The sequence below is a fragment of the Sorex fumeus genome, unplaced genomic scaffold, assembly GCF_029834395.1.
Source record: "Sorex fumeus unplaced genomic scaffold, SorFum_2.1 ptg000063l, whole genome shotgun sequence".
In the NCBI taxonomy this organism is placed as follows: Eukaryota; Metazoa; Chordata; class Mammalia; order Eulipotyphla; family Soricidae; genus Sorex; species Sorex fumeus.
Window position 1 is genome coordinate 69,495,728 of NW_026606120.1, and position 15,104 is coordinate 69,510,831.

General features: G+C 43.7%; 1 protein-coding gene across 6 annotated transcripts in view; it reads left to right on the forward strand.

Annotated features, from left to right (window-relative positions):
- Positions 1 to 14,404, forward strand: part of SPAG9 (sperm associated antigen 9) — a 119,841-nt gene extending 105,437 nt beyond the window's left edge. For 4 of the 6 annotated variants that reach the window (XM_056128187.1, XM_056128188.1, XM_056128190.1 and 1 more), the window contains 6 exons: positions 1,721 to 1,892; positions 4,684 to 4,797; positions 6,427 to 6,465; positions 7,341 to 7,517; positions 8,645 to 8,794; positions 10,607 to 14,404. In XM_056128187.1, the coding sequence (XP_055984162.1) occupies positions 1,721 to 1,892; positions 4,684 to 4,797; positions 6,427 to 6,465; positions 7,341 to 7,517; positions 8,645 to 8,794; positions 10,607 to 10,722 (768 nt within the window). In that variant the 3' untranslated portion in view covers positions 10,723 to 14,404. The remainder of the gene's footprint in view (positions 1 to 1,720; positions 1,893 to 4,683; positions 4,798 to 6,426; positions 6,466 to 7,340; positions 7,518 to 8,644; positions 8,795 to 10,606) is intronic. The other 2 variants (XM_056128189.1, XM_056128192.1) reach the window with 1 other exon arrangement.
- Positions 14,405 to 15,104: the final 700 nt, after the last annotated feature.

The window sequence follows — 15,104 nt, forward strand, 5'->3', positions numbered from 1 at the left end:
CTCTCACTACTTTAACTAGAGAATAGGAAGTAGGTATAAATGTAAAAGTAGGATTCATACATTTTTTTGAATGTTTCATGTGTATGTGAGTAGATGGATGTGTGTATTTGAATACTTTCTTCTTGATACGTGCTTACGTATGGATTGTGTGGGAAGGTGATTCCCAATTCTTCACCACCACATGTGTATTAATAGACACACTTACATGTGAAGCACAGGCTGAGAAATAAGATTGCATTGGGAGTTTGTTATAAAGACCCAACTGCTTACATTTCTTTCTTAAAGGTTTTGTCACATACATGGCATTTATTCTAATTGTTTTCTAAAAAAGCAAAAACTCAAGCTGGAGCGATAGTACAGCAGGTGAGGCACTTGCCTTGCATGCAGCCAACCTAGATTTGATCCCTGGCATCCCATATGGTCCCTCAAGTACCTCCAGGAGTAACCCCTGAATATCACTGGGTGTGACCCCCAAACAAACAACAACAAAAAAGCAAGATTTTAACAGCAGGGAGGTATGAAGGTGAAAATTCTCTATTTCTCTTTGTCTCAACTCTGGTTCCCTTACTTAAAAGTCCAGAGTTTTACATTTGGTTTTGGGGCCATACTGCTAGTGTACTCAGGGGACATCTGATGCCAGGTTTCACCTAGACTTTCACACGGAAGTTCCATGCTCAGCCCTTTGAACAGTCTTCCCTGCCCCAAAGCCCCAGTTTTAGTCCTTTGGTTCCTTTTTCAGATTCTTGAATGTGCACACAACACACTCACACACACACACAGCAATAGGGCTTTTTTTTTTTTTTTAGCAAAAATAGAATCTTTATGTACTGTTTTATACCAGTTCAAAAATCAAAATCACTTTTTAATTTATTAATTTATAGCTTTGGGACCACACCTAGCTATGCTCTTGGCTTTATTGGTCCATGCCAGCGATGCCCAGGGGACCGTGTGCCAGGGATTGAACCCAGGTCTCCCGCGCACACAGTATGTGCTCAGCCCATTGAGCCATCACTCTGGCTATCACTTATCTTACTGAACAGTGGTAGATAGTGTGTTTGTACCAGTTTCACTTTCATGAGTTGATAACCAATATAGTCCTGGATATCAGTATCCTTGAATCCTTGGTTCTTCCATTTTACATGTAGAATAAAATTAGTTGTGTTATAGAGTAATGATATTCAGTAAACAGGTGGTTTTTTTTCAGTATACCAAATTATTAAACAAATTAGTAGTTTTTCCTCATCCTTTCCCTTTGCTATTATTTTGATAATTGGAGATCAGCAAGATTGTACCTGCTTGGTTGTGGTGCTTGTCAGGGCTGTGGTGCCCAAAGCGAGGCCATAGTACTTCCTGGGGTAAGAGAAGGCTCTAAAGAGCCTGGGCCTCAGCTGATGGTCACTGTGGTCTTGCCAATGTTCATACTCCTGACCAGTGGGCTCTCATTTTCACTGTGATTCTTAGCAGGGCTGGCTCCCTGCATTTGTGATGCTCTCAAGGACCTGGCCTCAATGCCCCATAGATCCCACACTCTCTTGGTCTGAGTAACAGCCTCTGGACCATGCCCCACACACGTGGGTGGCACTGGGGTTCGAACCTTGTGTTCTGACTTGGAAGGCAGGCACTTCTTGCCCCTGCACCATCCGCATCTTGCAAATTAATATGACCTTTAAACTTGCACTCCTAGGTAGTAAAAGTAACACTGTATTTTGATCTTTCCTAGAAATCGTTTGATGCACACCCCAGGAAAGAGAGCCAAGTGCGGCAGCTTGCATGGGTGGGGGATGGTGTGTGGGTCTCCATTCGTCTGGATTCCACACTGCGCCTCTATCATGCACACACTTACCAACATCTCCAGGATGTGGACATTGAACCATACGTAAGCAAAATGCTAGGTAAGCTTCCTGAGCAGTTTACCTTAGTCAGTGGAAATGTTTTATTTTTGAATGGTCTCAAATGCTGGGTAAAACCAACAGAGAAGTTGCCTCGGGACTAGAACTCACTTGAAGGGCCAGGTGCTCCACCTGTTCGGTGGTTATTTTCAGAAGTTTGGGATCAATTTTATCTTATTTCCCAGTCGGTCACCACAAACTGTAAACCTTCCCTCCAAAAAATAGCTTAAATCAAACAGCCAGTTACTTCTCGGTCTCCGCTGCTCATTTCCTCGAGTGAGGCACTATCCATTCCCTGCCGGGGAACCACCAGCCTCCCGTTTGTTCTCCCTGTTTCCACTGCAGGCAGTCTCTTGGCTGCGTTATCCAACTGTGCAAACAGCGCTGACATACTTCTGTTTATGGAATGCCAGCCACTTGTAGAAAATTTTTTCCTTTAAAAATTCCTTCCTTGGGGCTAGAGTGGTAGCACAGCAGGTAGGGCATTTGCCTGGCATGCGGCAGACCCAAGTTCGATTCCCAGCATCCCATATGGTCCCCTGAGCACCGCCAGGAGTGATTCCAGTGCAGAGCCAGGAAGTAACCCCTGAGCATTGCTAGGTGTGACCCAAAAGGCAAAAAAAAAAAAATTCCTTCCTTTAAGATTTTGCCTTTCAAAAGCGAGTTGACATTTTGTGACCAGAAGAATTTAAGTGGACTGCTCTATTCTTTCTATTCTTCTGACTCATTCTGTTCTGCCCTCACTCACCCAGACTTGACATTCCCATTTCAGGGCCCTCACATTGCTGCATATTTGGCCTGAGCAGTTTTGTTTTGTTTCTGGACTCTAGTGCCGGGACTGAGTTGGTCTCCACTGTGCAAATCACGCTCTCCCTGGGCCTGCCTAAGTAGTAGTTATTGATCCTTTGTTTGTTTACCTTCCAGACTGTAGTTTACATGTCACATCCAGAAGAGCCTTTTCCAGATCTCCCCGTGTAATAGGTCCTCTGATACCCTTTCTTCATGGGCTTCTCCTTAGTGAGATCAAACGCCTGCCTGGTTGTGGTGCTGGTCAGGATCGATGCTCTCCCTCGACCAGAGCCCAAGCAGGGCAGCAGCCACCTCTGCCCTCCTGATATTCCCTGACACCAGGTTAAGTCTTGTCAACTCTCAAGGCTGTCCTAACAGTCCTTTATGAAGACAGTAAGAGCTGCATCCCGGTGGCCTTAGCCCGTGCCCTAAGAATGTCCGATAAGAGTCATGTGCCTTCTTCCTAGATCCGCACTGAGTCACATCAGTACATGTAGATACAGAGCAGATTCAGTGATCTACTTTGACCAGAGGTTAGAGGTACCTAGGTTGGACTGAATTGTAATTCAGGTTCTTCTAGCACCTGAATTCTTCTAGTTCTTCTAGTTCTTGTGATTCTTTGATTTGTCTTCTCAAATCTTCTCAAAAAAGTTCTTTTTGTTATTGATTTTATTGGGGCGGGGGGGCGGGCTTCACTTGGTATGCTTAGGGGCTACTCTCAGCTTAGTGCTCAGGGATGGCTCCCAGAAGTGATCTGTGAACCATGTGGAGCTAGAGTTGAAGCTGGGCTCCCGCATGCAAAGCATCTGCTCCAGTCCATCTTTAGAACTTTTGGGGGCCACACCCCACTGTGCTCAGGAGTTACTCTTGGCAGTGCTTGGTTGCCAGCTTTGAACCTGGGTCAGCCGCATGCCAGGCAAGCACCCTTCCCACTGTTCTGTCTCTCTGGTCCACACCTTTAGTTATTATAAATAACACCTACAAGTCGCTCAGTGCTGTTTGTCATAGAAATAGTTTCTGTGTGATAGCTTTTCCTTTCAAATTCCAGAAAATAAGAACAGTTGTAAAATTTATCTCGAAATTAAAAAATTTAGATATTGTGGGGGCTGGAGCGATAGTGCAACGGGTAGGGCATTTGCCTTGCACGCGGCCAACCCGGCATCCCATATGGTCCCCTGAGCATCTCCAGGAGTAATTCCTGAGTGCAGAGCCAGGAGTAACTCTTGTGCATCAACGGGTGTGACCCAAAAAGAAAAAAGAAATTTAGTTATTCTTCTTAAACATGCATGGTGCAGGGGGGAGGGGGTGTCTTAAAATTTTAAATATAAGAGAAGCTATAATTATGTATGTACACAAGAATGTGGGGTTAGCAAAGTTGTTTTTATCCATGCAGCGAAATTAAAAGCCGGCCAGAACTCTTTCAGCTTATAAATTTGAAGGATGTTTGATTTCCAAATCTAATAGACTCTTTTTATTGAAGCATTTTTTCATTTGTTTCATAATTTTGTTTGGCTTGTTATTTGCAGTTTCCTAATTAAATCCTGTGTCACATTTCCTGATGGATAGTATCTACTGAATAATGGCATAATACCAACCCTTTTAATAATTTTCTTCTTCTTTTTTAAAAATCTTGAATTCTGGGGCCAGGGTGATAGTACAGCAGGTAGGGTGTTTGCCCTGCACATGGCCGACCTGGGTTTGATCCCTGACATCCCATATGGTCACCCTGAGCACTACCAGGAGTGATTCCTGAGTGCAGAGCCAGGAGTAATCCCTGAGCATCACTGGGTGTGACCCCCCCACATCCCCCCCCCAAAAAAAAGCCATAAAATCTTGAATTAGAAAGTGGTAGAGCTGAATGGGAGTTGGCTTTCAGGCGCACCTTCAGAAGTACCGTTCTCTCTGGTCACACTCCTCGGTTCGAGTACCTCTTCTGAGGGACTCGGAACCTAAAATGCCATCCGCTCTTGCCTTTTAGTGAAACATCTTCCCTGCCACCCTACAGGTACTGGAAAGCTGGGCTTCTCCTTCGTGAGGATTACTGCTCTCATGGTGTCTTGCAATCGCTTATGGGTGGGGACAGGAAACGGTGTCATAATCTCCATCCCACTGACAGAAAGTAAGTATATTTCTAGCTCACTCTGAGAGTGCAAACAGGAGAGGTGCAGGCAATTATTGTGTCTCAGATGCATGCAAAAGAAATTGTTTTTAGTAAAAGCAAATCTGGTAATCTAGAAAATCAAGCTGGTGGCAAAGGTCTAACTGTTGTTGCTTCGCTGTTTCTCTGAAACCTATAAACTAGCGAATAGCTTCTGTGTACGTATAATATCACCAGAGTTTAGAATATGCAATTTTCTAAGAAACTTTTTTTTTTTCCTTTTTCTTTGCGGTGGGTGGGGAGCCAGGTGATGCTTAGGGCTTACTCCTGGCTACACTCCAGGATCACTCACTCCTGGTGGTGATCACGAGTGGAGCCACAGATCAAGCCCGGGTCGGTTACGTGTACGGCCAGTGCCCTGGGCCCACTGTACTATCTTTCTCACCACAAGAAGCTATTTTTTTATTCCAGGAATCAATCCTGTTTAATCTTTTGAATAAAGGCTGAAGTCCATTTTCTTTTCAGCTTTTTTGCACCAATATCCTGAAACACTTCCTAGTGTTCATCGTAGTTTTTCATCTCTCCCTGGCAGATAGCTTATTCCATTTAGCTTATTTGAGTTTTAGAATTGCTGTGGGAGAAATCAGCAATTCCTTTATGCCAGAGTCAAGCCAACTATCCTTTGGAAAGAAATGTGGTGAAAATTTGGAAAGAATGTTAATAAGATGTTCATTACATATTTTTTATATTTTCCATTATTTTTGTGTGTGGATAAAATGTATGTTGTATGTTATTCATATTATGTTCCATTACATTGGCCATTCATTAATGATCTTATTTTTTTTGTATGTGTTGCAGAATTCACAGGCAGGGTATGATTTTAAAACAAGTGCCAAAAGACCACCAAATAGTGAACAGCTCAGTATTTCCCTGTGTCCTCAGGGGAAAGGGAGGAATTCTAGAAGATGGTACATCTGGATCCTTTGGAGAACATTGAATTCTTAATCCTAGCTCCATTTTTCCTAAAGTAATTTCTAAATCTACATGTTTAGACCAAAAGATTGGTCTTCTTGTATCCTCAAAGAATCCAGGGTATCTGTTCTTTATGGGAGAGAGTTCTGTTACAGCATACTAGTTTCTACAGGATTAATTTTTGTTTGTTTTCTGTTCTTTGGGGCCACACCTGACAGTGTTCAGAGGCTACATGCAGCTCGGTGCTCGAGGGTCTCGCCCAGCCATGCTGGGGGACTGCACAGTGCCGGGGATTGGGACAGGGATCCAGAACGCAAACCAGACACGCTGGCCCTTTGAGCTCTCTCTGGCCCCCTCAACAGAAATTTTTTAACAAAAGGGATAATATCAGCTCTGAGGAAATTAAGTTCTTATTCACTGAGATTGCTTTGTACTTCAGAAAAGCAAAACTATAGTAAATGGAACTGTCCTTTTTGAGCAGGGATTTCTAGCGGGTTTGGTAAGAGCTTCATGTGTCACTTGGTTATTTTGCCAAGTTCAGTTCGGGTGATTTGGTTGAGAAGCCTGAAGCTTGAGTGCCCAGGTGCCAGATGGGAGATGCTGAGAGTGGTGGCTCATAGTAACCCTTCTCCCCCTGTCGTGCCCCCTCCATGTGCCCTCTCCCCTCTCTCACTGTAGCCGTAATCCTCCACCAGGGACGTTTACTGGGGCTCCGGGGTAAGTGCGGATCCTACACCCGTTCTTCTCCTGGCTTCTCAGAGCCGCTAGGAGGCTGCTCTCACTTCTCTAGCGTCCCCTCCTGAATGTTCCTAAATGTCATCCACTCGCAGTCACTGCATCGCAGCGGTGTCTCTCTTTTTTGTTTTTTAATCCTTGTTACATGGCCACCAAACTGCCGCTCAGCAGCTTAGTCTGTTTATCATCTTTTGTTGCAGCTGAACTTTCTTTCAGACTTTTATTTTTTCTTCCAGTAAAAACATGGACCATCTCCTAAAACTGTCATTAATCTACATTGTTCACTCTCGTTACCAGTCGTGTTTCTTTCCTTCACTTACTGGCCATGGAATGGGGATGTTTTGTGAGTCTGGTCATTCGAAAAGAGTTCAACATGCCATTAGTCTGGTGTTAAAAAAAAAAGCTACTCTATTGTAGTCGCTGAATTTTTTTTTAATAGCTTTTATCACCCCTTTCAAAAAGGAATGTCTATGTCACAAGGGGAGAAAAACATAAAATACAAAAAATTTAAATGTACCTCTTTACTTGGTATAAGTCTTCTAAGATAGAAGTTAAGAAGCAAAGTAATAAGCATTCAAATGTTTTTGTTAATTAAAGTGGTTTTTAAAATACGCTTAGTTTTTGCTAGACTGGCAAAATCCCCTCCTCCATTTACTGAAGTACTTCAAAATAACTAGCATGCTATATCTCTCTCCTTTTTTCTTAGCTTTGTCTTGAGTTGGCATTGCTGCCTTTGTTTTATCTCAACTGGCTGTAGCTTGTAGATAATATCATAAAGATTAACCAGTAACCTCACACGTCATTACTATCTTCTAGAGTTGAAAAAAAAAATTCGGTACTTGACTTTTCTGTTACAGCAAATAAGACCTCAGGAGCATCAGGAAATCGTCCTGGCAGTGTGATCCGTGTATACGGTGATGAAAACAGTGATAAGGTGACTCCAGGGACCTTTATACCTTATTGTTCAATGGCACACGCACAGCTTTGCTTCCACGGGCACCGGGATGCTGTGAAATTCTTTGTGGCCGTTCCAGGTAAGTTAGATTCTTCTGTTGAGAAGTTACATTTAAGCATCTCTTTTCTGGGTTGTAGCAGTAGTACAGCAGGTCGAGTGCTTGCCTTGCAGGAGGCCGACCAGGATTCAGTCCCCAAGCACCACCAGGAATGACACCTGAGCACAGCCTGGTGTGGCAGCCCTCTAAAAAAAGTTGTTCTTTTTATTCATAATAAGGGAGCCGGAGAGATACAGCACACAGGGCACTTGCCTTGCATGCAGCCCAGCTAGATTCGATCTCCAGCATCCCATATGCTCCCTTAAGCCCCACCAGGAGTAATTCCTGAGAGCAGAACCAGGAGGAAGCCCTGAATCCTGCCAGGTGTACCCCAAGTCCTTCCCCAACAAGAAAGGAAGGAAGGAAAACAGGAAGGAAAGAGAAAGAAAGAAATCCTGCTAGGTGTAGCTGCAGACAGGAACATAAATCCTGAACTGGAAGACTCCTCAGAATGCTCCCCATCCCCGTGTGTGGTGGGTGCGAGTCCCAGTGCATGCACACTGGGGGATTGTGCTCCTTGAGTCCTGCTGATCAGCCTGCCCGCCGGAGGTAGCTTCCACACCTGTTTGTAGTTGTGCTGTTCTCCAGCCTTGTCCCCCCCTCTGTTGTGTTCTCGTTCACACCGAGCTGTGGAGAGGCAGTACCAGGAGCCCAGAGAGCAGAGCATGGGTCTCCCCTGGGGATCCAGCTCACGGCCTCCTGCTGGCAGAGGTGGGCGTTCTACCCACCAAGCTGTCCGCTGGGCCTCAGAGATGTTTCTCATTGCTCACAGACTCACAGTTACCCTGCACTGGAGAGATCTTGCCATGGTCTTCAGACCAACGGCTGTAGGTGGAGCCATCTGAAGCGGGTGCTCCTGACCCGCCTGGCTCACAGATTTCGTCGTGGATTTTGGACCCATTCCACTTTGGTGCAAAACCGCTTCACTTAGATTTTTTTCACCGGGTTCTTGGGACCTTTATCCTGCTAATATCCCCTAGTACTTGGGTTGTATTAGAAAATGCTTACTTTCTGTTTTGCAGATACTCAGAAACAAACAAAAAAAAAAGTGAATCTCCTGTACCCCAATCTGTGATAAGTAATTCTCACTTATGTTTCTGTGTAAATAGGCCAAGTTGTCAGCGCACAAAGTGGCAGTAGTGGCACAGAGTTAGCAGGTGACAAGGCAGGGCCGTCTGCCCAGGAGCCTGGCAGCCAGCCGCCCTTGAAGTCCATGCTGGTCATCAGCGGAGGGGAGGGCTACATCGACTTCCGCATGGGTATGTGAACCACTGGGTCTGGGGCTCAGCCCCGCTCTGTTCCGTGACAGTTTCAGTCCCTGGAGTAAATACAAAGTGATTTTTAAGAGATTCTCTTTGAATTCTTTGCTAGGGTAAGGACTTGTATAAAGTGTATTTCTTTGGAGGAGTATTATAATAAGTGGTAGGGTTTGAGGCTGAGGAGAGTAGTACACGGCATGTGTCCAAGCCAGGCATGTTGCCTTGCACTCGCAGCAGCAGGCTAGCCCTGGTGGTCCCGGCACTGCATCCTTAACCTTAGCACTGAATTGCTGGCTTTGCTGACCGAGAATCACTGGGAGGGGTCCCTGGGACCCCTGAGCACCATGGGGAGCTTTCCCTCCCTGTCGTCCAACATTGCAGGGTTTGGTCATATATTAAGATTGATGTGAGGGGCTGGAGCTATAGCACAGCAGGTAGGGCGTTTGCCTTGCACGCAGCTAGCTGACCCAGGTTCAATTCCCAGCATCCCATATGGTCCCCCAAGCACTGCCAAGGAGTAATTCCTGAGTGCATGAGCCAGGAGTAACCTCTGTGCATCGCCAGGTGTGACCCAAAAAGAAGAAAAAAAAAAGATTGACATGAAAAGTATAAGATGTGGAATCAGAAGGCTGTGGGAAAGTTATTCAGCTTTACAGATTCCAGTCTCCTCACCTGCAAAATGAATAAATGAAATAGTTCAAATTGATATCATCTATTCATTTGCTCACCTCGCGAACATTGTGTGTCTCCTGTTCTCCCTAATGTTGAGATAGAAAAGAAATTGCCAGAGTCTTTGTAGAACAGTGCAGACAGAAAAATGGGTTAACAGAGTGTCACAGTACTCGGTGGACAAGCAGCCGTTAGTCCTCTCCGGGTGTAGGGAGCGAGGGATATGAAATGACCCTTAAGATGACTCCCACTTAGTCTAAGGAATTGGGTTGGAGCACGGCAGTGATTTTCAGCCATCTGCACCGTGGGCACTGCTCCATAAGTATATAGAATTTGAACACTCTGGATATGGGATGGGGAAGGGTTGGGTGTTGGACATCGAAGAGAAAGGGCCACTAAAAAAAGGTGGTGGGTAAGGCAGAGTGAGGTGCAGAGAAGACCGCAACATTTTAGGTTTTTTTCTCTTCTGTTTCTAATTACCAGCTTGAGTGTTTTGCCAGCTGAAATTCTTATTAGACACATTACAGAATCCTGGATTTCAGTATTTCTTTTTCCACTGGTACATCCTGCTGAAGAAGCTGTTCCACTGTATGAGTTGTTCATAAATCGCACTGTTGATTATAATCGCACCTGAAAATCATGGGAAGGAACTCAGTCCTCATACAGCACTGCAGGGCGACGGTCTTAGTGCCAGTGTCCTGCTGTTCGTTATCTTTGTGGCCCCTGTTAGAGAACCTCTCTGTCAGGGTGTAGAGATTGAGCTGGGTTCTGTGCTCCAGGCTCATTCTTGTACTTTCACACAGCCTAGTGCCAGTTCTGAATTGGAAATAGACAAGTGGAGATCATCCACTTCGGGTGAACAGAATTGAATGTCTTCGCTTAGCTTCCCATTTCTGTTTTCCGTTGGCAGACATAATGGATCGAGATTCCAGCATAGTAGAGTGAACTTTTATAAATGTAGTCTGGAAAATGAATTAACCTTTCAGGAGTCAGCAGTGAAGAGTGACTCGCGGCGTTTCTTGTAGTGTTTTCTGTCATGGTGACCAGACGGGTTTTGTGCTCCTGGGCTGAGCCTAAAGAGGCTCGGTCTGATTGATGGCATTTCCTTCCCAGCCTAACCTGAGTCTCCTTATCCTCCACCAGGTGATGAAGGTGGAGAATCAGAACTTCTCGGAGAGGATCTTCCACTCGAACCTTCTGTTGCCAAAGCAGAAAGGAGTCACTTGATCGTATGGCAAGTGATGTATGGCAGTGAGTGAGCCCGTAGGAGAAAGATGGAGGCGGGAAGCCGTCTCGTCTGCATGGTTTCTTTTCCCGTTGCCCCTTTATTTAATGCTCTCCTAGTGAAAACTTTTACCACATAATGTGTGAGCATTTTTTTCTGTTAACTTTCTATCACAAAAATCTGTCCTTAACTGTAACAACACAAAACTAGCTGTTTTACTGCACCAGTATTATAGGCAATTTCAGTATATTATGAACAAATCAAAAAATGTTTACTTTATGCAAACTGGTGAATTATAGAATGCAATCCAGATGTGGTTTATTTTGCCACAGCTAATGTCACTCACCGTGTTTGAAAGGGTCACTTTTTGGCTATCACTAATAATGGAATTAATGGAAACGCTTGATAAGTGAAACTGTACTGTTAAGTACAATAGTAGTTTTCCCCAACGTCTTAAAAGATTGACACAAACTAATATCAGGTGGATTATTAGGATTTATCTAAATGTCCCAAGAGGGCTAAAAGCTAACTGTAAATTACTTTCACTTTCAAATCTGACAAATCTTGTTTATAGGGTATATAAAACTTTGTTTTCATCAGATTGGGGGGAGGGTTTTATATTAAAGAAATTAAGACTACACTATTTAAATAAAAGTTTCCTGTTTCTGACTTATTAAGAGCTCTATAGTTTATGAGGCTTGCTTCTGAATATTCTGATATTTTTTTTAACCAGTCTTGCTCATTTCCATATTGACATGTCTGAAAGGCTTGTTATTTCTGAAGAAGATATGCCTCAGTACTAGGAGGTTTTGTTTTGTTTTTTAATGAAAAATGTGTTTTGGATTTTTTGTACTAGCAGATGGTGGTGGTTGGTTGACTTTTTTCCATGTTAAAAAATGTACCTATTTACCCATTCTTAGACTGCTTGAGTAAAGCTGGGATGGGTTGGGGTTGGCCTGGCCATGTGGGGAATATAGGATTTGATTAGAAATGCTTTTTCCTCGCGGTCTGTTGAAAAACGACAAACATCTAGCACTTGATATTTAGTATGTAAATGACACATTTAAGCCTTTGTGTCCTTTTGATATTAAAATGTCATCTCCAGTGAGGAAAGTGATGGAGGGGGGAAAGCCGAGATGCCATCTTTCCACTCACAGCGCCCAGTGATTACAGTCTAGCTTTCCTAGATTTTTTTCTTGTTTTGCGTGTTTTTGTTTTGTGCTGGGGCCACGCTTGGCAGTGCCTGGGGGCTGCTCTGGCTGCTTGCTTGTGTGCGGCTCAGCTCAGGGAACCAGGCCGTGTTGGGGGTCAAACCCCAGGCTCCAGCCTGTCTCCTAGTTACCCTCTGAAACAAGTTAAGCTGTCTCCCTGGCCCTTCATGTTTTAAAAATCACTATTCTGCAGGGTGTTTCCCTCTCAAATTTTATGAAAACGTGTTACTTATCATTTCCTACACAGTACTTGAAGCAAACTAAGTGCTATTTGAAAATGCAAGCCTGGGGCCAGAGCTATCTAGTACAGCAGGAAAGGCACTTGATCCCTGCATCCCATCTGGTTCCCCAGACACCGCTAGGAGGGATTCCTAAGTGCAGAGCTAGGGGTAACTCTTGAGCACTGCCAGGTGTGGCCCTAAACAAAACAAAAATAAAATAATAGAATAAAAATGCAAACCTATTGGATCAAGGCCCTCCAGTCATCAGAAAGACTGCTTCCAAGCAAAGTCTTCATTCCATCCAAGCCTTCCTAGGTTCCACGCTTTTGGTTCCTGTCCTGTCGTGCAAAGATATTTTTAAAAAGAACTCCAGTGTCTTATAAGCATTTATATGATTAGGTTAGATTTTTAAAAATGGAATTTAATCAGCCAGAGGAAGCCTTTGGCTACATGTGTCTATATATAAGCACATTGTATACATGGTAAAATTGTGGCCACTTGGGGTGGCTAGATTAAATTAAGTTTTCATAAAAATTGTATTAAGAGGATAATTTTTTTGCTTTGAGTCACTTTTCTCCCGGCCATCAAATCATAGGCCATTTTCCCACCACTTAAAGCTAAGACTTTATTTTCAATCAGAGTGATTTTTGGTAATAACCATAGAAAAACGTTATTAACTATTTTTGGGGAATGTTGTATAACTTTACAAGAGACACCAAAGTGTGGGAACCTTAACCCTGAGTAGCAGGTGTCCCGGAGTGAGGCTCCATTTGCTGTTCAGATTTTTTTACATGTTTGTATGACTGAATGTAATTTAGGGGATCAGGAGTTAAAGTGAAAAATGCAAACATACTACAATAACTGTCACGGTTCTTTTAAAACTTACCAGGTGTTAGTTAAGGTAGATAGAGGTGTGGCATTATTTTATCTAAACCTGACCTTTTATTGTGGCCCTGTTCATTAACATCAGGAACTAGAGAGAGTACAAAAGCATCTGTACAATTTATTTTAGGGGCTTGTCCTTATGTTTGTCATTTTACTTAAATATTGTCTACAGACTACTTTACTTCCTCCCTCCTATTCCCCCAAAATGGATTTATTTCTTGTGAAGTTCACTTTGGTCAAGGTGGTAACCTTTGGAAGAAAATGCCAAAATGGAAAGCTGCTTGGAGGCAGAGAAAGTGACGTGAACTACCTGTAGTTGTCACATCAAGGACAGAGGAGAGGCTTCAGTACCTCAGGCCAGTCTCTTCGTGTAAAAGAAAATTACACCTGTTGGAAAGAATAACGAATGCTGGAGAATTCTCTTTCTATTACCTCTGGGTCATATGTGAGGTTGAGCCACGTGAAATTGCTAGTTTTCAACCATTTCTGATCTGCCAGAATGGTACCAATACACACACACACACACACACACACACACACACACACACACACACACATAGCTACACGCGCAAACACAATAGATCCTCAGGTGTTTGTGTGTTGGTCAAATGAATCTAAATTGTCAAAAAGGAATGGATCTCTTAATTGCAGCATGTTAAGTATAAGAACAACAACAAAATGATGCAGCACATAGCTTTTTCATTTCAGTCTGTGTGCATGGAAAAGGGTAAAATACATTCTCTCAGTTACTGGATTGTTTCTTGTGACAGTCTCTGCATTTGAGAATAGACAACCTTTAACACAGGCTGCCTTAGTACCCAGACAAAACAGGTGTCCCTTGATACTAACTGGCCTAACGCGTGTGTCTTTGGCCAGTGCTATGGAACTGAATATGTGTTTCCTCCTGAGTATTATGACCTTTACCAAAGCACTCAACCTAGATATAGAGGTTTTCTGAATTGATCATGTTAAGAAAGGGACTCGTCGGGTCCCACTTTGTGACATAGGAAGAGTAGAGAGAATTCAAAATGGAAATCACAAATGCTTTTCTAACAAGCTTACACTATTTTGTAACACTAAATGTGCTTTTCTTTCTCTAAAAATTAAGTTCTTTTTATTAATTTTATTGTATATTTCTCAATATTTGAATATATTTTAACCATTTTATGTTCTTTTTTTTGTCCTAGACATTTTATCAGGAATCTTGTTGCCTCTATAATCTGAAAAATGGGTTCTAGAGTGTCTTACTTGCTCTCTCTTAGAGGCTGAGGTTTCATTTCTCGGAGCAAAAAGCTCATTTAGCAATGTAGTTATTTCAGTATTTATTTCTTTTATGGAATCCCTGGGGTTCGGAATGTAACTTTGTACATGAAATATATATAAATATGTATATGAAACATTTATGAGCGCTCGTGTGTTCTGTCTTTTTGCCCTTCCTAGGAAGTCTGAACTTGATTTTTATTTGAAATTCCAGTAATCTTCTTCCATCAAACAGGCCATTTCTGAGGGTTACTTGGCTCTGCCTGAAGGTGGACAGTGGGAGTACCCGTGAGCATGCTTGCTCCCTCACGTGTTCGGCGAGCTATGAGTAATAGGGCTCTCTAGAAACGTGGGAGTGCTGAGTAACAACCCACACAGGACACTCAGGCACACCACTCGCCAGATTACTCAATCATAAGCGGCAGGCTGTAATGTTAAAAACACACATGCTTGTTAGTGATCCCTGTGCCCGGGAGACTCTGGAAGAAGGGTGGTTAGAGAATCACGTGGGAGCCGACGTGCTTCCAGACGCAGTGTCGTGGGGTGGAAGTGTTTGTGTGGAAGAAGTGTGGGGTTTGACAGGAGAGCCCTGTGTTCCCGTTGGCCTGTTGCAGGCAGCTCAGCAGGCAGGCGCAGCCGGGTGCTGCATGGGAGAAGTCATAGCCTGGCCACGCCTGCCCTGGAGGACTTAGCCTCGCAGCTGCCCCCTGCGTCCTGGGGCACTGCCACGGCATTCCTTTGGAAATGGATTCTTTTGAGTCTTACTGATTCCTCTTTGTGAACCAGCCTGGCTCTGGGGAGGCCGGAGTAGCCTGGAACGGGAAACGCTCATTTTCATG